This window comes from Marmota monax, unplaced genomic scaffold (assembly GCF_021218885.2).
Source record: "Marmota monax isolate L192 unplaced genomic scaffold, Marmota_monax_Labrador192_F-V1.1 WCK01_AAM20220418_F8-fsc00025, whole genome shotgun sequence".
NCBI lineage: Eukaryota > Metazoa > Chordata > Mammalia > Rodentia > Sciuridae > Marmota > Marmota monax.
The window spans coordinates 13,921,608-13,948,390 of NW_026691950.1; the positions used below are offsets into that span (position 1 = coordinate 13,921,608).

Sequence of the window (26,783 nt, forward strand, 5' to 3'; positions counted from 1 at the left end):
AATTCAAAACGTGACAGGAGGAAGAGCATAGGGATCAGGAAAATTTATTTATGCATTCAAGAAACAATTGGGAGTGTCAACATTGGTAAGGAGAGTCTTCATTTGGAAAGACTGTCATACCAAGTTAGGATCCTGTAGCCATAGTTGTTGGGCAACTAACAAGTCATAGACACTGGAGATAAAGCCAAAATTGCCTGCCCTCTGGAGCTTAAATTCCAGTGATGGAAGAAAAACAATAAATAGTGTAAGCAAATAAAATAACAGAGCCAGGGGTGCAGTTCTATGGCAGTCCTTCCCCTAGTTTAGCATATTTGAGGCCTGGGGTTTGATCTCCAGGACCAAAAAAAATATATAGGGGGTGGGGAGGAGGGGACTAGGGGAGTATTTCAGTGATAGAGCACTTACCTAGCATGACTGAGAGGCCCTGGTTTGGTCTCCAGCACCACAAAAAATAAAATACAACAAAATACCTAGCATGTTAGTTAGGTTTAAATGCTAGAGAAAAACACAAAGTAGGGAAAGGCAATCAAATTGATGTAAAGGGAAGAGGGTTATAATTTTAAATCATGGGGCCACTGAGAAGACGGTATTTACATGGATGAAGGGAAGCAATGAGCAACAGGGAAAGAAGGGTACTGCACAGTCTTTCAGAAGGGGAACAGCAATGAGAGCAGTGGATCTGAGAGGAGGTAGCCTGGATTCAAAGAGGCTGTGGCCAATGGAAGACAATAAGGAGAGCAATTCCAAATGTGACTTGGGCTCCAGAAGCAGGCAGGAAAGGCCCAGCTCAGACTCCAAGTTCCTTGTTTGCCTCCTTCCCTGGAGCTGTTGATGTCAGGGTAGATAAGAGACCGTGCTCCAGTTATCAGAACAGAACTAAAGGTCAGAGTCAACTGGGATCAAGGGTAGATGATGCTGCATTAAACCAGACCAAACCAGGCCTTAAATATATGTCTTAAGATACCTTCAGTCTTTTTATCCCCCCCTCGGGTGTTACTAGTGATTAAACCCAAGTCTTTACACGTGCTAGACAAGCACTCTTCCACTGAATCACATTCATATCACTTCTCAACTTTCATTTGAGACTGGGTCTCACTAAGTTACCCAGTCTTACCCTAAACTTGTGATGCTCTTGCTCAGCCTACCGAGTTGCTGGGATTACAGGCTTGTGCCACCATGCTTGGTGATATAATCAATCTTGAGGCCAATACTTCTCCACATTGGCTGATGTGTCTTCAGAGATATCAAATAACTATAGAGAGGAAACCAAGAATGCCAGGTAATGTGAACTTAAAAAATTTCCTAATTGTGATAGGAAATACATGCATAAGTTTCAAAATTTTAAGCAGAATAAAAAACACCACAAGTATTTAAGCTTCTGAGAATTTTACACATCACTTGTCCAACCTCTTTATTTTGCAGACAAAATTCAAATAAGTGATTCCTCAAAGCAAGGAGGGAAGAAATACGCAGATTCCTGATTCCCTGTCCATCACACTTTCTATTTTATCACAACCTTTTGTACCCTACTGAAAGTTTCATAACAAAGTTACAGAGAACACAAAATATTTTGATACTAAGGATTGAACCCAGGGATACTCTCCCACCAAGCTATATCCCCAGCCCTTTTTATTTTTTATTTTGAGATAGTGTCTGGTTAAGTTATTAAAGCTGGCCTGGAACTTGGCAATCCTCCTGCCTCAGCCTCCCAATTACTAGGATTACAGATGTCAGCCACTGTGTCTGGCTTGTACCCTAATTTTTAATCAGTACTTGAGTTAGACATAACATTTACAGCAAATTATTGAACTTCAATGTAACATTAATGTGGATTCAGGAAAATTAAGTTCTTTTCTATAGAAAAAAATGAAACATGGTTAGAAATAAAAAGCACATGGAAGCTCAAAACAATATTTTACCAAACTCTTGAAATAAACCTCTAGAGAAAAATGATTAAGAACATATGATAATTAAATTTTTAAAATACAGATGAATTCAATATGTAGGAAAGAACCCATATAAAAAAGGAGAACTCATTCATATTTCAAAGACTTTATCTTGCAGAATATCATAGATTTTGGATGCAGCAAATTGAATATAGCTTCTTGAAAAATAATTAAGAATTCAAGTTAGATTTTTTTTTTAATTAAAGAAAAAATAATTCAATTTCATAACACCAGCTTCTCCCAAGTAAACCTATTGATTTGTAATTCGGCCTTGGACGTGACCTGTGGCCTTCATGTCATTATAATTTGGGTCACTCTGAATATGCCCTCCCTTGAACAAGGGCCTCTGCTAATTTTGAATGAATGCAGCTGCCCAATTGGTATTCTTCTATTTGCATCACAGTATGTGGGAATAAATTCGCAATTAATAGAACATTTCCAATAAGTGGTCAGACTGAGGAAAGCAAGGACATTTATCTAGTAAGTTTAAAAAGAAATGTTTAGGGGCCGAGAACGGGAAGTGTTCATTTTTACCTTAATTTAGGATATGGAATGCAAAGAAAACAGTTCAGTTCCTTGACAGTCTTGGTAGAGGCCAGAATTGTACCTTGGGCTACAGCAACTAAAAAAGCCATGTAACTTGAAGTCAGATTTTAGTTCAGCAAAGAATACATGAAGTAAAGTTTGAATGGGGCAAAAACACCAGAAAAACAATCAACTAACCAACAACAAAACAAACCTCTCAATAACATGCATGATGTAACACCACCATTTTAAAGTGTGAGTTGTGGGGTAGGCCTGTAATCCCATCTACTGAGGAGGCTGAGGCAAGGGGATCCTCAAGTTTTAAGCCAGCCTGGGCAATTTTGTGAGAAGCTATCTCAAAACCAAACTAAACAAAAAGATTAGTTTAGTGATAGAGCACTTGCCTAGGAATCCCCAGTATCGCAAATGCCTCTTTTCAAAAAACAAAATTCTTACCAAAACCAAAACCAAAACCTTAAACAAAGCCTCTCCACGTTTTTTTTTTTTTTCTTTTGGGGCGGGGGGGGGCAGGCTAAAAAGGCATTTCAGGTGAGAAAAGAAAGGAAGGGGTATACGAAATTTCTCCTTAAAAGAATATTACTTTGTGCCAGGCATTTGGCATGATCATCGTTAGCTGCATGATGCGGAAGTCAGGTTAGTCTCAGGACACCGCGGTCCCAGGCAGCCTCTGGTTCCTCACTGCTCTCTCCACCTTCTGTAACGTGAGAGTAATTCCTCCACCCAAATCGTGCTTTCCAGGCTCAGAAGTGATCTGCTACATGACCCGTCTAGGAACGTGCCCCTCAATCCTCATTCTCACTGTTCTGAGTCCTCGCTGAAACAAGTTCTTGTCGTAACTCACAAAATGATCGCATTCCCCCCGTCCCCGCGTATAGTCTGAAATTTGGAAGGCATTTTACCCCAGAAGCTTAAAACTAAGCTTAATTAGCTAAGGTAAGGATGGGTAGAGTTAAAAAGATTCTGAAGGGTATTTTCGAGCGCTTTCGACTTGAGAGGCCGATGACAATAGTTCTAAAGAATGGTCAAAGCCTGCACATTTTTCTTTTAACAGCTCTATTCTCATGCAAGCACGCCAGGGCTCCGGGTAACTTTTGTTGTTTGTTTATAAAAGAAATCGAGAAAGGGAGAGGGGCCCGCCCCTTTTCTGACCTCAGGGCAGGAGTGAGCGGCCTGGTGGATTAGGTGCGGCTCCCCCCTGGGCGCTCCCCTAGCCACCCGACCCAAGCCAGGAGCTCTGCGCTTCTCCGAGGGGCGGGGCGCGCCTAGCGGCCACGCGCGCGAACGGCAGAGGGGGCGTGTCCCGCGGGCGCGCGCGGGCGGCGGAGGGGGCGTGTTCCGCAGGCGGGCGGCGGCGGCGCGGGCTGGTGCGCGGCACAGCGTCCTGTGCTGGAATGTGCGGCTCCCGCGAGCTCGCGGCGCAGCAGCAGGCCAAGCGCCGCCGAGGCCCCTGGCCCCAGACCCCGGCGGCAGCCCGGACGGCTGGGCGAGGGCTGGCAGCCTGAGCACTTTCTGCAGCCCCGCTCCTGGCCTTTAAGGGCCTCGACAGCCCAAGCACCCAACTTTTTCCACCCCTCCCCCCCTCCCCTAAAACTCCAACAACAAAGAAAAGTAGTCGGCGGAGGGGTGGCGACGCCGGGTCGCCAGTTCCCCCTCTCCGAGGAAGACCGGTAAGCGCGGCGCGGGGCTGGGGGCTCGGCCGGGGTGGGGGAGGGCCGGGCGGCAGCGGCGGCCGCGGGAGGGGGAGGGCGCGGAAGGACGCGGAGCGAGGCGCTGTCCAGGGCTGATTTGCAGATACTGTGGCTCCGGCGACGGCCGCCGCGCCGGGCGGGGGCGGGCGGCCGAGCGGGATCGGGTTACACGGCGGCGGCCCGGGGCTGGGCCGGGGGCGTTGGTGGAGAGCTGCACGTCGCTGGGACCCCCTCCCCACTTGAGGAAGGCCGCCGCTTCCGCGCGGGCCCGCACGCCCCGCCAGTCTAGACTTTCAGGCCAAGAGCGGAGCTGCTCGGGGCCCTAGTCCTGAAACTTCCTCCTGATCTCCAGCCTCCGGGTCCCGCCGCAGCCCCGCGCCGGCCCGCCGCCCTCTGGGCCCCCTCCCCCAGCCTGTCGCTTCGCCGGAAGGCGCCGTTGAGTGCGGCGGGGCGGGTTGAGTCAGCCCCCGGGCTCGGGCGGTGCCGCCAGCGGGCTGGACAGCGATTTCTGCGCTCCGACTGCCCCGAGACGCGGCCCTGCGCGCCCGGCGGCCCGCGCTGGCAGGGCCGGGGCGCTTGTCCCGCCGGGCGCCGTGGGGGAGTGAAGTTAGCAAACTTCCGGGGCGCGGGGGCGGCCCGCGTGGGGCCCCCTCGCTCTCGGGTCCGCGCCTGCGGAGGGCGCCCGCGGAGCCTCCGCGGAGGGCGAGCCGGCCACACGGTAACTTTCCGCCCTTTTCCCGGACTCGGGCCCGTGGGCCGCGGAGGGGGCTGTCTCTCTCGGGAAGGACTCAGAGATTGGAGCCCCGAGTTTGCTCACCTCCACCGTTTGAATTGGGGGAGCACAGGAAGAGGTTCAGGACGAGCGGTGGGGGCAACCCCGGTGAGTTGGTGGGCGAATGTGTGCAGGGAGCGGGCGGAGCGGTGAGGAAGCGAGAGCTCCCGAGTTTGCAGAGAGCTGCTTTGTGTTTGGTATTTTGAGAAAATGGCCGAATGCCTATTTCAGTTAGGAATGCCGCCGCCGAGGCAGGCGCCGGTGGCAGCAGCACATAGGAATTTCGTGGAACACGTTGGGCTTTCAGGCAGTGCCCAAAAGGTCTTCCTGACAAATGTTAAAATTCCTGTAAGAGTCGTGGGTAGGGTGGGTTGGGGAATCTGGAAGGTCGATGTTGGGTTAAATTTCCGAATAGCTTGCGCTGTTAAGCCTTGGAACTGCTTTTGCCCTCCGTTTTCTGTGATGGCATTTGAGTCCAACTTTTGTTGGTGCAAATAACTAAACGGGTTTATACACTTGGGTGGAATGGATTGCTTTTTGTGTTTCGGTTTAACTTTATTATTTAGTTCTGTGTCTTTGCTTTTTCTGATTTGCAGAAAGACACGGGCTGGAGACTAGCACCTTTTAGACTGGAAAGTAACTTGGTTAAGATCATTTAAAAACCCAACTTGTTTTCAGGAAGGTGATCTTGTAATGGCTTCCACTGGGCAAGTAGGCCAAGTCAAGCACAATGGAAGAAAGTTGCTGATTGTGGCGTTGAGTTGTGTGATTGTTTTATTAGGGGGTTTGAAAAAAAAAAAAGTTAACCTTCATTGGTGAAGTTTCGAATAAGCCAAACTTCCCTTTTCATAGGAAAAGAGGCCCATACTTTTTTTCCGCTTTTAAATGTGGGGAGTCATCAAAAAATTGAGACTAAGTGGTACTGTCTCACAGTTTTTTTTTTCTTCTTTTTGAAGTTAGTTGCGTTCACATGAAATTCAATTAAATTGACCAGTTATTATAGGCTTCCTTCCAGACTTGTGTACTTATACATGCACAGAATGGCTTGTTAATTTCTTGGCTTTCTAATTCAGGCCATTGAAGTATTGTAGAGGAAAGTTGGAAGGAAAATACTAGTGTGTTGGGTTTTTAAAAATATATTTTTTCCCCTATAGTGGGAATCAGACATAGGGCACTGCACATGTTGGGTAAGTGCTCTACCACTGAACTACTTTCTACCCCTTTTTCATTTTATTTTGAGAGGGTGTCATACCTGTGATTCTCTTGCCTCAAGTCCCGAATAGTTGGTTTTACAGGCATATGCCACCAACAGTGAGCTTAAACAGTTTTTAATTAACATTAAAAATGAGTATAGGGGGCTGGTGTTGTGCCTCAGTGGTAGAGCATTTGCCTGGCACGCTTGGGGCACTGGGTTCGATCCTCAGCACCACATAAAAATAAATAAACAAAATAAAGGTATTGTGTCCACCTACAATAAAAATAATTTTTAAAAAAATGAATGTAGGTTTCCCCACCACCACCAGAAAAAAAAAGTGTACTTGCTTGTCAGTGGTAGACCTAGTTGATGAATGAATTATGTTAAACAATTGGCAGAATTTTCTTTAGGGGTAGAGGAAGTTTGTGTGTGTGACTCAAGTAAGAAGATTGGGAATTAAAACTATTTTAAGGTTTGTTTTTAGAAGTTATCAAAACTCATTGAGTTTTGGAGGTTATATTGAGAACTATGTAGTTTTCAGTTAGGAAGAATTAGAACTTTGGGGGTCATGGCCACTTGGGAGGCTGAGGCAGGAGGATTACAAGTTCCAGGCCAGCCTCCGAAATTTAGGGAGGACCCAAGCAATTTAGCCGGATCCAGTCTCAGAAAAAGCAAATGGACAGTATTAAATAATAAAATTAAAACTTTATGGGACCCAGTCACACTGGGAATGTAGCTCAGTGTGATAAAGCACCCTAGGATTCAATCCCCCAGTACTATGTCTCCCCCCCGCCCCCCCCAAAAAAAGAGCAGAATTAGAATGATGCTTTGGTTTTAGGCTCCTAAGCATTGTGCTTAAACTGTTGCTCTTGTGTTCTTTTTTGTTGTTGTTGTTCCTAATTCAGAATACAGTTATGGCTACCCAGGTGATGGGGCAGTCTTCTGGAGGAGGAGGGCTGTTCACTGGCAGTGGCAACATTGGCATGGCCTTGCCCAACGACATGTATGACTTGCATGACCTCTCCAAAGCTGAACTGGCTGCTCCTCAGCTTATCATGCTAGCAAACGTGGCCTTAACTGGGGAAGTGAATGGCAGCTGCTGTGATTACCTGGTTGGTGAAGAAAGACAGATGGCAGAATTGATGCCTGTTGGGGATAACAACTTTTCAGATAGTGATGGAGAAGGACTTGAGGAATCTCCTGAAATAAAAGGTGAACCTAATGGACTCGAAAACATGGAACTGAGAAGTTTGGAAGCCAGTGTTGTAGAACCACAGCCTGTATTTGAGGCATCAGCTGCTCCAGAAATTTACAGCTCAAATAAAGATCTTCCTAATGAAACACCTGGAGCAGAGGACAAATGCAAGAACTTGAAGACCAAACCCTTTCGCTGTAAGCCATGCCAATATGAAGCAGAATCTGAAGAACAATTTGTGCATCATATCAGAGTTCATAGTGCCAAGAAGTTTTTTGTGGAAGAAAGTGCAGAGAAGCAAGCAAAAGCCAGAGAATCTGGCTCTTCCACTGCTGAAGAGGGAGATTTCTCTAAGGGCCCCATTCGCTGTGACCGCTGTGGCTACAATACCAATAGATATGATCACTATACTGCGCACCTGAAACACCACACAAGAGCTGGAGATAACGAGCGAGTCTACAAGTGCATCATTTGCACTTACACAACAGTAAGCGAGTATCACTGGAGGAAACACTTAAGAAACCATTTTCCAAGGAAAGTATACACATGTGGTAAATGCAACTATTTTTCAGACAGAAAAAACAATTACGTTCAGCACGTTCGAACTCATACAGGTAAGAGATGTTTTCTAGGCCATAAATTTAACTCTTGTTTCTGATTTCCAATTTGATGGTCTGCTAAATAATGCTTCAGAAAAGGGATGCAGGTTGCATCATTTCCTCTGTTTGCAACCTTGGACAAATTATTTATATTCTAAAAACTATTTCCCTAAATTAGACTGCTTTTAAGTTTGTAGATGTATGTATGTGACATTGAACATAGCTAAAATGTAGCATAGTTTCCTAAAAGACTTGAGGGCTTATACAAAAGGAAAATCCAATAATTAATCTTCCATAGCAGCATTTAACAAAAACCTCACTTGTGAAAGCATTTGACTTGTGGTATTGAGTTCCTAAGTGGAACAACTTGTCTTTATTCCCAAAAGGTATCAGAATGTGAGAAATTAGAGGCTGGGGATATAGAGCACTTGTCTAACATGGCATCAAGACCTTGGTTGAATCCCTTGTACCAACAAAAGCAGAACAAAAAAACCCAGAAAATTCTCCCTAAAACCATGAAATATAAGAAGTTAGGTTTTGTTTGTTTGTTTGCTTGAGATTCTAATGATTGAGCCCAAGAGTGCTCTAACACTAAGCAACATCCCCAGCCTTGAGGGGAGGCGGGGATTGAACCCAGGGTCACTTAACCACTGAGCCATAGTTGCTTAGGGCCTTGCTGAATTGCTGAGGTTGGCTTTGAACTTGTGATCCTCCTGCCTCAGCCTCCCTGGAGTTTTTTTTATTTTGAGATAGGGTCTTGCTGAGTTGTCCAGGCTGGCCTGGAACTTGCAATTCTCCTGTCTCAGCTTCCCAAGTCCCTGGGATTTCAGGTGTACGTGACCATGTCTAGTGAGAAATTAGTTTTTAAAAGATGTATGAGATCTCCGATTGAAATCATTTTCCTAAGAAAACAAATGTGGATATAGAACTATTTTTTTGTTTCAGAAACAGTTATATTTACCATGTTCTAATGCATTCAGGTTAAGAGAACATTTCTACTCCCTAAGTACAACTCTATCAAGAATTGAGGAGGTTCTCCAGGGGTAGTGGTGCATTCCTATAATCACCAGTGACTGGGGAGGCTAAGGGTGGAGGATGGCAAGTTACAGACCAGCTGGACAACTTGGACCCAGTCTTAAAATTAAAAAATAAAATGGGCTGGGAGTGTATTCAGTGGTGGGGTACTCTTGGGTTAAATCTCTGATGTTATCTTCCCAGCCACCGGTGTAACTAGGTATAGCACGTGCTTACTTGGTATGCTTGAGGTCCTGGATTTGATCCCTAGCACTAAGAAGTGTTGAACTTTCTTAAAAATTTGAAAAGTTGTCAGGGGAGTGGCCACACGCCTGTAATCCCAGCTACTTGGGAGGCTGAGGCTGGAGGATTACAGTTCAAGGCCAGTCTCCTTGTTAACTTAACAAGACTGTGTCTCAAAAAAACAAAAGCAACTGGGGATGTAGCTCAATGATTAAAACATCCCTGGATTCAATTTCCAGCCCCCCAAAAGAAAAACATTTCAGACTCCTGAGAACTAAAGAAAATGCTAAGAAGCATGTACCCATTATCTGCTCTCAATGGTTTTCACTATTTTGTCACATTTGGCATGTTTGAGTTTTTTTTTTAAGTGGTGACTTTTTGGAATATATTCACTAATAACCTGAATTAATATAATACGGTAGAGAGTTGAATTCAACAGGTTTTAGTGTATTCAGAGTTGTGCATCCATCACCTAAAATAGTTAGTTTTAGGACTTCTTTCTTTTTTTTTTTTAAATCAGAAAAAAAAACTCATCTTTAGCAGTCACTTCCCATTTCTCTCCAACTCTGTTGATTATTCTCCTTCCTGCCCTCTGTTTTCTATTCTCTCCCTCCCTCCCTTGTACAGGGTATTGAATTTGGGGCCTCACACATGCACTGAACTGCATCCCCAACACCCTTTTTATTTTGAGAAAAAGTTTTGCTAATTTGCCCATGCCTCAAACTTGGAATCCTCCTGCCAACTCTTCAGGTAGTTGAGATTATAGGCTGGCTCAAATTATTCACTTCTTTTTTTTTTTTTTTTTTGTACTGAGGATTGAACCAGGGGTGTTTACCAGTAAGCTACATGCCTTTTCCTTTTCATGTTTTTTAATACTGGCTATTGAACACAGAGGCTTAACCACTGAGCCACATTCCCAGCCCTTTTTATTTTTTTTAAACAATCTCGATAAAATGCTTAGGGCCTCACTAAATTGCTGAGGCTGACTTTAAACTTGTGATTCTCCTGCCTCAGCCTCCTGAGCTACTGAGATTATAGGTGTGCACCACTGTGCCCAGCTGACTGTGGGGTCTCCATTTTTTAAAAAATGACATTAAAAAAATGTCTTTCACTATTGGTAGTTAATTTTCACATTCTTTCCTTCCCTTTTCTTTTTGTTGTTTAACTTTTACATTTCTGTTATGTTTTCTTGGTAAAAGTTATTAGTTTTGAGGCCTGTTGACTGGTCTGAACAAAATGGATAAAGAGTAACCTAGTATTGTACTCTTTGGATAAGAGATGAAAAGGGGCTGTGCTGTGTTGTCTATATCAGGTTTCCTTTGTAAGGTTTAGCACCCCACATAACAGAATCCCATAGGTAAAATGGGGTTTAATTAAAACTTGCAGGTGAAATTCCATTACAATTACAATTCCATGTGCCCAGTGGTACTTGCTAGTAATTCCTCTGAAGGCTGAGGCAGGAGGGTTGCAATTTCTAGGCCAGCCTGGGCAATTTAGCCAGCCCCTGTGCCAAAATAAGGGCTGTGGATGCCATGATGGTGGGTGACTCGTACAGTAATTCTGGGACTCTGGAGGCTGAGGCAGGAGACTCTTAAATTCTAGGCCAGCTTCTGCAACATAGAAACCCTGCCTCACAAAAGGGAAAAAAGGGCTGGAGATTAACTCATTTGTAGAGCACCCTGGGTTCAGTCCCCAGTACCAATAACAAAAGCCACAGAAATTCCATTGCAAGAAGGACCTCAAAGATTTCCAGGCCCCAGCAGATGTGTTGAAAGCTTTAAAATGTAGTCCAGGAAAAATTTTCCAGTCTTTGAAATTTGTTGTAACCTGTGATGTCACCATGCTTTGTAACCATTCCATTCAAAAGTAAAGTTCAGCTGGGTGTGGTGGTGTCCACCTGTAATACCAGCAACTTGGGAGGCTGAGACAGGAGTATTGCAAGTTCGAGGCCAGTGGTGAGTGAGGCCCTGTGCAACTTTGTGAGACCCTGTCTCAAAATAAAAATTAAGGGCTGGGGCTATAGCTCAGTTGGTAGAGTGCTTACCTCGCATGCACAAGCCCTTGAGTTCAATCCTCAGCACCACAAAAATAAAATAAAAATTAAAGACTGGGGATGTGGCTCAGTGGTTAAGCACACCTAGGTTCGATCCCCAGTACCATGAATGAATGAATGAATAAATGCGAAGTTCAAACAATACAAAAATACATACTATAGGGGAGGGAAGTTATTTGGGAATCTTACCCCATTCATCACTTACCAGTATGTATTAGACAAAGGGTTAGACTAAACTAACCTCATCTACAATCAATCTTTTTGTAGTACTGGGAATTGAACTCAGGCCCTCACATTAGCTGAGCAAGCACTGAACCACTGAGCTACATCCCCAGCCCCTCACCTTTAAACCCAAATACTGTATATACTTCATTCATAAGTACTTCATATTCATTTAACAGTTTTTCTGGAACTTCAGATTCTAACTTAAGATTGTTTATCTATAGAGTGCACCTATAGTCCAAGCTACTCAGGAGGGAGGATCATTGAAGCCAGAGAAGTTTCAGGTCAGCCAGGGCAACGTAGCAAGACCCTTCTTAAAAGAACAAGTAAAAACTGATAATGTTGATCCCACAGGTAATGACTAACCTTAGAGAAGCTGGGTTACCAAACAATTTTGACAATTTCCCCTAAAAGCTAAAAATATAAATTTTTAAATACATATTTTTAAAATATAAAAATATAAAACAGCAAATTTAACTTTGTTGATGTAAGAGCAGTTTTAGACAGGCAAAAAAATGAATAAGGAGAGAACAGGAAGTTTTGCTGTTGGTGTGTGTTTCTTGTTTTTTGTTTTGGCAGTACTGGGGATTGAACCCAGGTCCTCGTCCCCAGCCATGATGACTAATTTGTAATTACTGTATTTTATGCATGTACTATATCATCTATCTGTAACGGTTTCCCCTCTTTATGTTTTTTTTTTTGAGGGGGGTGCAGTTCTGAGGATTGAGTCAGGGGTTTTACCACTGTGCTACATTTCCAGTCCTTTTAATTTCTTTTCTGAAATAGGGTCTTCTAAATTGCTGAGACTGGCTTCCAACTTGTCATCCTCCTGCCTCACCCTTCTAATAGTTGTGATTATAGCAAGGCACCACTGCACCTGACTTAACTTCAGTTTCTGTAGGGGGATCCTGGAGATTTAACCCAGTGGGCTCTACAACTGAAGCACACCCTTGGTCTCCCCGCCCCCACCTCCGCGCCCATTTGAGTGAGACAGTGTCACTTTTAGTAACTAAGGTTGGCCTTCAAACCTGGGATCCTCTTGTCTCAGCTTCCTGAGTCACTGGAACATCTTGCCTTACATTTTTTTTTTTTCCTGGCAGTTTGTGGCATGTGTCTATAATTCCAGTGACTGGGAAGACTGAGACCAGGATCCCAAGTTGGAGGCCAAACTCATCAATTTAATTAATTAATTAATTAATTAATTTTTTTTTCAGCCTTAGCATTTCAGTGAAACTCTTGTCTCAAAAATAAAATGACTCCGGGGTCTTAGTGAGGTGGTAGAGTCTCCCTGGGTTCAAAAGTCCCTACAAAAGGAGAAAAGTGATTTTCCCCTCCCCTCATATTTACTTTCATTGTCATCTCCTCCTCCATGGTACTTTTCTTTTTTTATTTTACTTTTCTTTCTTTTTTACATTTTTTTTAGTTTAATACATAAATTAAAGGATAATGGTTTGATTATATAAATTCTGAGTATATTGTATGAAATGTATCATTCTCAAAATATGTTTATAAAAAAATTCATCTAGAGTAGAGAGAAAATGAGTGCTGGAATCATTTATTTCCTCTGTACTATTAGGTAGCCTAGTTCTCAGATTGACTTAATGAATTTATACCATTCTCACTGAGTGCACGCGGTTGGGCCCTTTTTCCTATGCTAATCTTGAACATTCCATTGGGGAACACTATATGGTAATAGTCATGTTTATAGTGAAAACCATAGATTTGAATGCTGTGCCTGAGGTCATATAGAAGGTCAGAAATCTCATTATTCTACAGGTAATTATCATTGTGGTGGGGAGGGCAACTAGGGATTACTTTTTGTTTAAACTGATCTCTTACATGAAAACTGTTAATTTTGCTTTTTTTTTGAGCGGGGGTTGTACTGGGAATTGAATTTTATGATATTTAACCAGTTTACAAGTTCTAACTTAAAAGGTAACTTATTTGTTCCGTGTGTGTGACTGAAAAATCAGTGCTTAACTAAGCTTTCTAAAAAAGTAGGCTTTTGTTTTGGTTTTTTGGTACTGTTGATTGACTTAGAGGCACTTAACCACTGAGCCACATCCCCAGCCCTTATTTTTATTTTGAGACAGGGTCTCATTAAGTTGCCTAGGGCCTTACTAACTTGCTGAGTCTGACTGCAAACTAGAAATCCTCCTGCCTCAGCCTTGCTTTGGGTTCACTGGGATTATAGGTATGTCCCACCATGCCTAGCTCTAGAAGCATTATGTTTAGTTTGTGCAATTGTACATTTTCCATATTCTTCTATATTAGAAATGACTTAAAAGTACTAGTGACTTGGGAGGCTTGAAGCCAGGAGCATTGCAAATACAAGGCCAGCCTGGGCAATTTAGCAAGACCCTATCACCCCAAAAAAGTGAGGGGGGCTGGTGCTGTAGCTCTGTGGTAAAGTGCCCCTAGGTTCAGTGCCCAGTAGGAAAAAAAAAAAAACTGGGGGTGGGGTGGTGCAAGTTTATAATCCCAGCCTCTTGGCAGGGGAGTATTGCAAATTTGAGGCCAACCTCAGTAATTTAGGGAACTGTTTGGGATGTAAATATTTAAAAAAACATGTAATTCAAAACAAAGGTAACAGAAAAAGAAAACATATTTATAGATTAACATGAAAGATCACTTGAGGATAATAATTTACTTTTAAATCTTTTTTCTTTTTTCAAAAAAGCATTATAGGGAATTGAACCTGTGGCCAATGCATGTGTCGCAAAGCTACTTCACAGCTCTATTGTCTGTATTATTACTACTACTACTACTACACTTTGGTACTGAGGATTGAACCCAAGGATGCTTTGCCACTAAGCTATATCCCCATCCCTTTTTAAAGTTGCCCAGGTTGACCTCCAACTGGAATCTTCCTGCCTCAGCCTCTGGAGTGCTGGGATTATAGGTGTGCAACATAGCTCTCGACTATTTTTAATTGTTTTTTTTTATTTTAACAGTACTGGAGAGGAATAGTCTTAGCATGCACATTCTTAGCTTATGCTGTACCACTGAGTTACATTCCCAGCCTGTTTATTATAAGAGTACATGGCATTTGTTTTTGTTGGCATTTAACCTTTCAGGAACTGCCAAGCTGTTTTCCACAATGGCCTTGCAGTGAATGAGATCTCCAATTTCTCTATATCCTAAAACTCTCCAGTAATGTTAACCTAGGTTTGGTGGTGTACTCCTAATCCCAGCAACTCAGGAGACTGAGGCAGGAGGATCACAATTTCTAGGCCAGTCTGGACAGTTTTTTAAAGGAAACCCTATTTTATCAAAAAGGGGGAAAAAAACCAGGGGCTGGGATTATATCTCGGTGTAGAGCGCTTGCCTAGTATGTTGAGGCACTGGGTTCAATCCTCAGCAGCACATAAAAATAAATAAATAAATAAAAGGTATAAAGAAAATGTATCTGTTTAAAAAAAAAAAAAAAGGACTGAGGATGTAGCTCCACAATAGAGCTCCCCTGAGTTCTATCCCTGGTACTATCAGGGGGAAAAAAAAAACCCCAAATTTTTGTATTTCTGATTATAACCTATTCTTGTAAGAATGAAATCTTCATTTTTGCGATTTTTTTTTTTTCATTTGTTTTTGGCGTTGGGGATTTAACCTAGCGGCACTTTACCACAGAGCCATATCCACAGCCCTTTTTATTTTTTTATTTTGAGACAGGGTCTTAGTAACATGCCAAGGGCCAGGGCCTGGCTAGGTAGCAGAGGCTGGCCTCTAACGTGTGCTCCTCCTGCCTCAGCCTTCTTGGTTGCTGGGGTTATAGGTATGTGCCATTGCACTTGGATATCTATCTTTTATATTGATGATATGCATTTCTTCACATGCTTTGGCTATTTATGTATCTATGTAGAAATACATTAACATTCTTTAAACTGTCTTAATTCTTCCCTGGAATCAAGAGCTGTAGGGGGATGGGGTGTGGGGTAGTCAGTTGTGGAGACCTTGATGGGAAGTTCTGGCGAGAGATGACTGTTTCCACCTTATGGGGTCCTCCATGTGGGGGCCTGGCATTTTGCAGCACAGCTTAGGTGTGGAAGCCTGATGGTCCTCGGCCCATTTTGGGCTTAGGGAAAATAGTGAGCCCATCTGTGCAGCATATAGGCTGCTTGCTTGTTTCTGAGCTTCAGTTTCCATATCTGAAAATGCACACAGGCCCCCCCATGCACACAGGCAAAAGCGCCCATGACCTGTGGCTTCTGGCCTGTTTATTGAGTGGATGATCAATAAGTGAATATGTATTGCTTATAGAAGTAAAGGAGCAAAGAGAGAATCCAGGGGATTGGGAAGCGCTGGAAGGGATTAGGAGCTCCAGTGCAAATGAGAAACTCATTAGGATGAAGTGGGCATTGCTTCTTTCCTTCAGATGAGAGTTCTAGCCATCTCATTTAGGTAGACAAGTACCCCAGGGGCATTGATAACCATTGTGGATTGATAACCAAAGGTTCTGTTCATCCATCTCTGCAGTAGTCAGTCCACCCACTCTCTTAAGCATCCACCCATGTATTCTCCAGCCTACCAGCTAATTACAATGGAATGGTCACTAGGAACATGTTTTTTGACCATTTCCATTTTTAGTTTCATGCCATCTTTTCCTTGACCTGTTTTTGTTGTGTAGGCAAAGTTAATAACTGATATCCCCCTCCCCCCATTCTGGGGATGGAACCCAGGGCCTCTGCATACTAAGGAAGTGCTCAAACACTGAACTGTGCCTCACAGGCTCAATAACGGATAGTTATTTAGGGCTTCACATGTGCGAAGTACAGTGTTAAATGCTTTACATGTAATATCCAAATTCTCAAAATAGCTTTGCTGGTTGGTACATGTAATCCCAGGAATTTGGGATGCTGAGGCAAGAGGATCGCTCACAAGTTTTAGGCCAGCCTCAGCAATTTAGTGAGAACCTGCCTAGGAAGGGCTGGCAATGCAGCCCAGTGGTGGAGTGCCCCTAGGTTCAATCCCCAAGAATGCAAAGAAACAATCAAAAAACACCACTATAATGGGAATGAAGCTTCTGATATTTTTATAGATGAGGAAACTGGAAATTGGGCTCCTAAGTAATTTGCCTAAGATTATAATTATTATCCTGAGGCTAAAAATGAAAACAATTTTTCTTTATACTGGGGATTGAATCCAGGCACATTTTTATCACTAAGCTATATTCCCAGTCCTAATTATTTTAAGGCTGGGTATTGCTAAGTTGCCCAGGGTTTCATTACATTGCTGAGGCTGGTCTCAAACTTGAGATCCTTGTACCTTAGCCTCCTGAAACACTGGGATCACAGGTGTGGGCCACTGCCCTGAATAGCCCACATTCCCCACCCTCCTCCCTGTGTTGCGGATTGATCGCAAGGCCTTGCACATGTTAGGTAATTCTCTACCTCTGATCTGCAATCCCAGCCCATTTTATTTTATTTTGAGGTGGGCTCTCACTAAGTTGCTCAAGGCTAGACTTGACTCAATCATTCTGCCTTAGTCCTCTGAATAGCTGGGATTACAGGCATGGGCCACCATGTGCAGGGAGTATTAATTACTATTATTATTGGTACTGGGGATTGAATGCAAGAGTGTGTAACCACTGAGCAATATCCCCAGCCCATTGTTGTGGGGGTTTTTTGGCTGTTGTTTTGGGATAGTCTCACTATGTTGCTTTAGGGCTTGCTAAGTTGCTGAGGCTGGCCTGGAATTTGTGATCCTCCTGCATCAGCCTCCCAAATTGTGGGATTACAGGTGTGTGCCACTGCACCCAGCAAGTATTAAGTTCTTTAATAATAAGTCACTGGGCTCTTAACTTCAGTTCTCAGACTTTATAATTTCTTTCAGAATTGGTGACATAGCTGTGTTATAAATGTAACGATCACCACATGCATTTTTAGTTTAAAGCAAGCTCATCCTCACTTAAATATTATTTTTTTAAGCCAGTGATTTCAAATGGTAGATTCATCATTTAGAAGGATCAGAAAAAGTACCCAACTAGTAGCATCAGAATATTTGAGTAGAATTTTTTTCGTTTTGTTTTTGGTGCTGGGAAATGAACCCTAGGTTCAATTGCTAGAAAAGAGGAGGAAAAGTCTTTGTTATATAGTGGTCAGTAGTGAATATTGTTACATTGTTAATGACAGTGTATTTGCTCTACCACCAAGCTACACTCCCAGCTATCTATCTATCTATCTATTTATTTATTTTGGGGGGCAGGTTCTCTTTGAGTTGCTGAGGTTACCTTGAACTTACTATCCTCCTTCACCAGCCTCCTGAGACTCTCGGATTTCAGACATGCGCCACCATGCTATTGAACCCAGGGGCACTCAACTATTGAGCCACATCCCCACCCCTCTTTATTTTCTATATTGAAACAGGATCTCAATGAATTGCTTAGGGCCTCACTAAGTTGCTGAGGCTGGCCTTGCACCTGCAGTCCTCCTGCCTCAGCCTCTGTAGTTGCTGGGATTATAGGTGTGTGCCACCATACCTGGCAGAAGAATAATTCTTGTTAAATATTTCTTGATACATTAGCCAGATAATAGTTTAATTTTTAATGTAATAATATTTGACATTGTGCTAGGTGTGGTAGCTCATACCTGTAATCCCAGCGATTTAGGAGACTGAGACAGGAGTATATTGGAATTTTGAGGCCAGCCTCAGCAATTTAGCAAGACTCTGTCTCAAAATAAGACAAAAAGGGCTGGGGATGTGACTCAGTGGTATGGGGGATGGGATATATATATTCACTAAAAATTGCAAAGGGATATAAGAATTCAGAAAGCCAACAGTATTGTTTGTCAGCAAAGTTAATATATATATATATATATAGTAAATTCTAAAATGAACCATTTATATTTCTGATGTTTGATAAGTTGAGGCTCTGCTAGAAATAAGAGGAAAAAAGTCTTTATTATATAGTGGTCAGTAGTGAATATTGTTACATTGTTAGTGACAATGTATTTGACTTATTTTGTTATATTTAAAAACTGTTCGTTATTGTTTTGCAGGAGAACGCCCATATAAATGTGAACTTTGTCCTTATTCAAGTTCTCAGAAGACTCATCTAACTAGACATATGCGTACTCATTCAGGTTGGTAGAAAATGGGAACTTTCCCACCATTTTCAGTAAGCTGATGTTATTTTTGTTAGAAAGTACTATTATAAAGAAGAACTTTTTATTATCATTTTTAGTATTGGGAATTGATCCTAGGGGTGCTTTGCATTGAGTTATAGTACATCCCCAGCCCTTTTTTAAAATTTTTAGACAGGGTTTTGCTAAGTTGCTGAGGCTTACCTCAAACTTACAATCCCCTGTGTTAACCTCCGAAGCTATAGGCACCACCATGCCCAGCTTTATTTATTTTGAGACGGTATCAAAAGTTGCCCAGGCTGGCCTCAAAACTTGTGATCCTCTAGGGTCCTCCTGACTCACCCTCCTGAGTCTCTGGGATTGTAGGTTTTTTTTTTCACTATGCCCAGCTTGCTTGCTTATTTGCTTAATTTTTAGTCTGTGGATTGAATCCAGGGGTGCTTTTTTATTAGTGAGCTACATCTCCAGCCCTTTTTATTTTATTATTTTGAGTCAGGGTCTTGCTAAGTTTTTGAGGCTGCTCTTGAACTTGAGATCCTCCTGCCTCAGCCTCCCAAATTGCTGGGATTACAGGCATGCACCACTGTGTCTGGCTTTAAATGGGGATTGTTAGTCTGGATTCTGTGGGTGGGACTCCTGAAACTGAATATATTTTTTTTTTCTATATGCTTATTTTTCTAGGAGGATTTTTTGTTTTGTTTTGTTGTTGTAGTACTGGGGGATGAAGTCAGGAATGCTTTACCACTGACCTACAACCCTAGTCTTTTTTATTTTGAGGCAGAGTCTTGCCACATTGTCATGATTGGCCCCCTTCAGCCTCCCAAATAGCTGGGATTACAAGCATGTACCCCTACATCTGAGTTCTAAATCTGAGCTATCGGGTTGTGCCCCTTAATCAAAATTTTTGTTTTATTACTTCTGAACACTTCCTGACTTCATTCTTCAAGGGTAACTTGGATTTAATATCAGGCTTGGTTAATGGTAGACATTGTGTCATGTGGATAACTGTACTCTAGCCAACACGTAAAATGTTTAAGTGCTTTATATAGGTTAATTCATCTTAGCTTTATAAATATTATTATGTTGTAAAGTTCTACTGTTCTCATCTTATAGAAGGCAATATTAAGGCATTGAAGAAATATGGCCATTTTTCCTGTGGAATGTCTTCCCTTCTAGATGTCTGATTGCTTTCTCATGATGTCATTTTGCTTTTCTTCTGTCCCTCTTTTTTTTTTTTGAACTTAAAATCCCTCTACCAGTGAGCTGCATCCCCACCCCTTTTCAATTTTTGAGACAGGGTCTCTTAAGTTGCTGAGGCTGGCCTCAGAATTGCAATCCTCTTTCCTTAGGTTCTGAAGTTCCTGGGATTACAGGGGCATCGTCTATCACTGGGTTCAGCTTCTTTGTATTACTTGTAAATTGAAAATTAAATGCTTGATATCTACCTTGGGATGTGTTTAATCTGTAGCCACATCTAGTGGACCCATTGTGATGAAGGGTCAGGGTTAGGATGATGACACTTGTGTCCTTTTTGTATAAACTCATTAAATGTTTATGGTGTCTTTTTAAAATTGATAGTATATTTTATTGTTTAGGAAATAATGACAGGAAAAAGTCTACCTACTCAGTAAATACATAATCTTTTTCTTTTTTTTTTAATTTTATATTTACTTATTTTTTAGTTTTCTGCAGACACAACATCTTTGTTTGTATGCGGTGCTGAGGATCGAACCTGGGCTGCACGCATGCCAGGCGAGCGCGCTACCGCTTGAGCCACATCCCCAGCCCCCCATAATCTTTTTCTTATATACTTTAAATATGGAATTGTTTAAATTCATGGATACAAAACCTTTAGATATAGAGGGCTGATCACTTTATTTTATTTATTTATTTTTTGTATAGGAATTGAACTTAGGTGCTTAACCACTGAGCCACATCCCCAACCCATTTTGGGCAGGGTAGGGGCTTACTGGGGATTGAACTTGGGGCACTTGGTCACTGAGCCACTATATCCTCAGCCGTATTTTGTATTTTATTTAGAGAGGTCTCACTGAGTTGCTTAGTGCCTGGCTTTTGCTGGGGCTGGCTTTGAACTCACTGTCCTCCTGCTTGAGCCTCCTAAGCTACTGGGATTATAGGAATGTGCCACCATGCCCCACCCCAACCCATTTTTGGGATAAGGCTCTTTTTAAAAAATATTTATTTATTTATTTATGTATGTATGTATCTTTTGTTTTAGGTGGACACATTATTTTGTTTTTATGTGGTGCTGAGGATCGAACTCAGTACCTCATGCATGCTAGGCGAGCGCTCTACCACTGAGTCACAACCTTAGCCTAAGAAAAGGGTCTTGCTAAATTGCTTAGGGCCTTATTAAGTTGCTCAGGCTGGTTTTGAAGTGATCCTCCTAAAACAGCCTCCTGAGCTGCTGGGATTATAGGTGTGTACCACTGCATCTGGCTATATAGTTTACATTTTATAATTATAATCTTCAGTATTAACCTAGGAGGCCATATTAGCTTTCTGCTGCCTGTTTATGGTGTCTTGTGTACCTGCTGAGTTAGTATCTTTGAATGAAACAAATATATTTGAATTTACCAGATATTTGGTATTTTGCTTGCTTTTCTTTTTTGTGATACTAGGGGTTTTAACCCAGGGGTGATCCATCACTGAGCTACACTTCACCTTTTTTTTTTTTTTTAAAGAGAGAGAGAGAGAGAGAGAGAGAATTTTTTAATATTTATTTTTTAGTTCTCGGCAGACACAGCATCTTTGTTTGTATGTGGTGCTGAGGATCGAACCCGGGCCGCACGCATGCCAGGCGAGCATGCTACCGCTTGAGCCACATCCCCAGCCCTTCACCTTTTTTTTTTTTTTTTTAAAAAAAAGGGGGGGTGCTGGGGATGTTGCTCTGGTAGAGTACCCCTGGTTTAATTTCCAGTACCAAAATAAAACCAAGAAAACAACCCTTCCCTCTTTTGTGATGTCCTGGGGATGGAACCAGACATGTATGCTAGCTAGGCAAGTGCTGTACCACTGAGATTCATCCCCAGCAATTTTTTTTTTTTTTTTTAAATTATTTAGACGGGGTCTTGTTAAATTGCCTAGGCTGGCCTCAAACCCAGTATCTTCTTGCATCAGCCATTCGGGTGGGTGGGATTACAGAGTGGGTGGGATTTCAGGCATGCCCCACCTGACCTAACTGTATCTACATATGTTAAGGAAATCTTGTCTCCATTTAGATCATTCATTGGAGTCAACCCTGTAGGGTCAACTATAGAGTAGCATGTTGTGGAAACCACATTATTCTGACATTAAAAAGAGTTGTCTAATTAGTGACATATCTAATCTGACATACCTGGAGAAGTGTGTTTTTGTCATTTAGTATTATATAATAATTTTCTAATCATGGAAAGCTTAACATCTACATGGTTTTGCTATATTTCTGAATTTTTGCTTTATGAAAAACTTATAAGATTGATATGAATTTGAGAATGTTTGAGAGATGAATTTTCATAAATGTTAATTTCCATTTCTCTACTATGCATTCCATTGGACCAGTGGGGTATGGATACCATTTGATAATATTTACTAGAAAGTGATCTAGATGGGTATGTATTCAGGTAGAATGTGTTATTCTTATGCCTTTAATTTGGGTTATGGGGGTGGTTCTGGTTTTGTATGTATCTGTGATTATGACTGTTTGCTTGTGTTACAGTATCTATTTGTATGCGGCTTCTCGTGTATCTAGTTTTAAGTGCCCATTTTTAGAAAAGGTGAGAGAGGAAAAAAATCACAGAAGTTTTCTGAATAATTACTTTAGCTATATTTTTACTTTAAAATAGCAGCTTTGGCATTAGAAAGCATGTTGAGTAAAACTTACTGAGCTCTTGCCGTAATGAACAAAAGGTTTAAATTTCAAGAGAAAACCTTTTCCTCTTTATGTTAGGCTACAGCAGAATTTTAAAACCTTTGTACTTAGGGACTGGGAGTGTTTTCCAGAGTAAAAGATATTTCTCCCAAGATATATCTTAGAAATGTGTGGGGATTTTATAATGGACGTATACATTTGTTTTCCCTTAACAAAAAAGTTTAGAATTATTTTCTCTTGAGTGACATTGCCTCAAAATTAACATCCACCCCTCAGTTGAGTTTTTTCTAGTAATTCCATTTCTTGATGAATCTCAGTTGTTTAATGGTGCTTCAGAGCCTTAACTTTATGGAACTTTTTTGAGGGGTGGGGTATTGGGGATTGAACCCAGGGTAGTTAACCATTGAACTACCTCACCAGCTCTTTTTAATTTTTTAGTTTGAAACAGGGTCTCACCAAGGTGCTGAGCCCTTCACTTAAGTTGAACTTAAGATTCTTCTGTCTCAGCCTCTAAGTCAGTGAGATTATAGGCATGTGCCATTGTGCCCAGCTTTATGGAACATTTTTTGAAGATGATGGTGGACAGATAATTTATTCCTCTATTGGTTTGAGAATCAGTGTCAAGGGATAGAGAAAAGCTATACAAATAAATACAGTAAATGCAAGGTGCATGATACATTCTTTTCAATAGTGTTTGTGATTATTTTATATGTATAATTTCTTATGAGCATATTTAAATCTTGAATTTGTTTTAATCTGTCTTCTAACATCTCTTATTTATCTTTAGGTGAGAAGCCATTTAAATGTGATCAATGCAGTTATGTGGCCTCTAATCAACATGAAGTAACTCGCCATGCAAGACAGGTTCACAATGGGCCTAAACCTCTTAATTGCCCCCACTGTGACTACAAAACAGCAGATAGAAGCAACTTCAAAAAACATGTAGAGCTACATGTGAACCCACGGCAGTTTAATTGCCCTGTATGCGACTATGCAGCTTCCAAAAAGTGTAATCTACAGTATCATTTCAAATCTAAGCATCCTACTTGTCCTAATAAAACAATGGATGTGTCAAAAGTGAAATTAAAGAAAACCAAAAAGCGAGAGGCTGACTTACTTGATAACAGTACTACCAATGAAAAAACAGAAACAGAGCAAACGAAAATAAAAGGGGATGTAGCTGGAAAGAAAAATGAGAGGTCTGTAAAAGTGGAGAAAAAAGATAATGTTTCAAAAGAGAAAAAACCTTGTAGCAATGTTTCAATGATTCAGGTCACTACCAGAACTCGCAAGTCAGCAACAGAAGCTAAAGACATGGATGTGCATACAAGAAATAATTCAGAAAAATCCTGTAAAGCCAAGAAAAGCAAAAGGAAGATGGAAATTGAAGCCCATTCCAAGCATGATCCTGTGAATGATGAGGAATCTATGACAAAAAAGAAAAGGAAGATAGAAGGTAAATCCAAAAATAGTCAGGAAGTACCAAAGGGTGATAACAAAGTGGAGGAGAATAAAAAACAAAATACCTGCGTGAAAAAAAAAACAAAGAAGAAAACCCTAAAAAATAAACAAAGTAAAAAAAGCAGCAAGCCTTCTCAGAAAGACACCTCTCAGAAGGAACCTGTTCAAAAGGAGACTAGTCAGAAGGGGCCTGTTCAAGATGTTCAGAAGGGGCCCTTGCAGATAGAGTTGCCTCTACCCATGGAACCTGTTCAGGTAGAGCCTGCTCACATGGAGGTGGTTCAGAAGGGGCCTGTTCAAGTAGAGCCTGCTCACATGGAGGTGGTTCAGAAGGGGCTTGTTCAAGTAGAGCCTGCTCAGGTGGAAGTGGTTCACCAGGAGTCTGCTCACATGGAGCTGATCCCTCCTATGGAGACTGTCCACATGGAGGAGGTTGTTCACAAGGGGCCTTCTCACGTGGAGCTGCCCCCTCCTGTGGAGTCTGCTCATATGGAAGAGGTTCAGAAGGAGCCTGCTGAGATGGAGCTGCCCTCTCCTATGGAATCTCCTCTTACAGAGGATGTTCAGAAGGGGCCTCTGCAGATAGAGTTGCCTCTACCCATGGAACCTGTTCAGATGGGGCCTGTTAACATGGAGTCTGTTCAGATGGAAGTTGTTCAGAAGGAGCCTGCTCAGATGGAGCTGTCTCCTCCCATAGATCCTCCTCTTCACAATGAGCCAATTCCCAAAAAGACTTCTCCCGGAAAAGATAACAGAAAGGAAAGGTCCAATATGCAGAGTGAAATGACACGTAAGGAGCAAGTCCTTATTGAAGTAGGCTTAGTGCCTGTTAAAGATAGCCAGATTCTAAAGGAAAATAAAAGCACACAGGAACTTTTGGCATCATCAACACCACTGCCAAAGGAAGACTTAAGAGAGGAGGAGTCAGAAGACCAAAAATTACTCTCAGAAGGTGAAGGAAACAAAGAAGACCCTTTTCTGAAAGTAGGAACAGAAGAAGCAGAGAAGAGTGTAGCCGATTCCTGTACCAAGGAATCTAGTACTAGTGTTTCATCTTCTGGACAAAAGTTGAATATGCCAGGGGGTGAAACTTTAGCTGATAAGCATCAGACTGACTCAGCTATGCTTTGTGAAGTGGAAATGGATACTGATCATAACCCAGCAGAGAATCTCCCTGATAAAGACTCAGCAGTTGGAGAACCAGTTTCACCATTGCTTCTTCCCCCACCAATAGGCGAACATGAAGCAGTGTCCCAAACTGTGCTGGCTTCACCTCCTGTTACTGTGGCAGTAAATGAGTCTCAGGAAATTGATGAAGATGAAGGTATCCACAGTCATGACGGAAGTGACCTAAGTGACAACATGTCAGAGGGTAGTGATGATTCTGGATTGCATGGGGCTCGTCCAGTTCCACAAGAAGCTAGTACAAAAGATGCAAAAGAAGCCTTGGCAGGCAAAGGGACTGAGGGAGATTTTGTTTGCATCTTCTGTGATCGTTCTTTTAGGAAAGAAAAAGATTACAGCAAACACCTCAATCGCCATTTGGTTAATGTGTATTTCCTTGAAAAAGCAGCTAAAGGGCAGGAGTAATTAAAGATTGGGACAAGGTTCCAGTTCTTGGTTTGTAAGAGCTATTAATTTTTATATTCATTTATAATAGTAGAAAAACCTTTTAAGATTGCTTTAATTAGTGTCGAGTATTGATTTTTAAGAGGCATCCTTTTCCTTAGGACTTCATATATACCTGTTGATTGTTGTATAAATTTTAGCAAATCCAAGGGAGTTTAGTGTACTAAAAAAACCAGCAGATACCTAAATCTATTTAGCTTATATGTTCAATTGAAATGAGAAGGCCATGATGATATAATAGCATTCTATTGCTTTGTCCATTTACAACTTGACATTGTTTTCCTCCGTGTCTGTCTTCTATCACTTTAGTTTACTTTTCCTTTTTTATTTAGCTCTATAAAAATTGGCTTAATAGCAAATTACTTGAACAATTTGCCTGCTTTATATAAAGTTAGCACTTTAAGATTTCTTTAGAGATGAAAAAAAGACATTTAAATTGAAGAAAAATTAGCCCAACAGTGGACATTGTATCAGTCCAGGTATTTACTTGCTGAGTTTTGATCAATATTTTGTGTTAATTGTCATAAAAACAGTGATTTTGGTGTTTTTAAAATTTTTTTTTTATTTTGGTGCTTTAATGGCTTAAGATGTTGCACATTGTTTTTGTTTTTTGTTGTTTTTTTTTAACCTATGCAGTTATATTTTTCTAGAAATAGCATTTGTGTTGAGCAGTAACACTTTATACATATATATGCATGTTTATTTTGGCCTCATCAGAGGAATATTTTTAGGCTTGTTTGCAAAAGGGCAGTTTTTATTTTCTTTGCTGCAATTGTCTTTTTTGCAGAATAATAGTGTGTGCAAGTTTGTGAGCAAATGAAACATGCAGGTTCAATCCATTCATTATGATTTTCATATCTTATACCTATGCCAGAATCTGTATTTCACATTAAGTTATTTATTTTGAAAGAATATAGTAAATTCACAGCTCTCTTTCTTGATTTTGCAATAAATAAACCAAGAGGTTTTTATTTTTAAAACACATTTTAATCTCAAATACCAACCATCAGTTACATTATTTTTTAATTTTTTTTGCCTGTTATGGTACAGTTACTTCTTAACTGTAATGTTATCTTTGGGGAGAACCTTTTCTCTTAAATGGTTGGTGTCCATGTGGCTACTTAGCTGAATAAAGAATTGTAACTGAGATTTGGAAATTGCAAACCTAGAATTAGGAGACGCAATCATTCCTTCAAGTTGTATGGGACATCACTTGTGAGATTCCAAAGCCATAGCTATTATACAGCAAATCTAGAATGAGAGATGGCAT

The 26,783-nt window shown here is 41.4% G+C and overlaps 1 protein-coding gene across 2 annotated transcripts; it reads left to right on the forward strand.

Annotated features, from left to right (window-relative positions):
- The first annotated feature begins 4,041 nt into the window (after nt 1-4,041).
- On the forward strand, nt 4,042-26,335 carry Rest (RE1 silencing transcription factor). 2 transcript variants are annotated; one of them, XM_046467561.2, is made up of 4 exons: nt 4,042-4,159; nt 7,053-7,956; nt 18,469-18,552; nt 23,211-26,335. In XM_046467561.2, the coding sequence occupies exons 2-4, from the start codon at nt 7,062-7,064 to the stop codon at nt 25,472-25,474; spliced, it is 3,243 nt and encodes a 1,080-aa protein (XP_046323517.1). In that variant the 5' UTR covers nt 4,042-4,159; nt 7,053-7,061; the 3' UTR covers nt 25,475-26,335. The 2 variants fall into 2 exon arrangements, with proteins under 2 accessions (XP_046323517.1, XP_046323598.1); XM_046467642.2 differs by lacking the exon at nt 4,042-4,159 and adding an exon at nt 4,823-5,060.
- Nucleotides 26,336-26,783: the final 448 nt, after the last annotated feature.

Bases quoted from the DNA above. Each gene is read 5' to 3' on its own strand.
- Rest (XM_046467561.2), top strand. From the start codon at position 7,062: ATGGCTACCCAGGTGATGGGGCAGTCTTCTGGAGGAGGAGGGCTGTTC. The intron at 7,957-18,468 runs GTAAGAGATGTT...ATTGTTTTGCAG, and splicing joins GCACGTTCGAACTCATACAG to GAGAACGCCCATATAAATGT. The intron at 18,553-23,210 runs GTTGGTAGAAAA...ATTTATCTTTAG, and splicing joins ACATATGCGTACTCATTCAG to GTGAGAAGCCATTTAAATGT.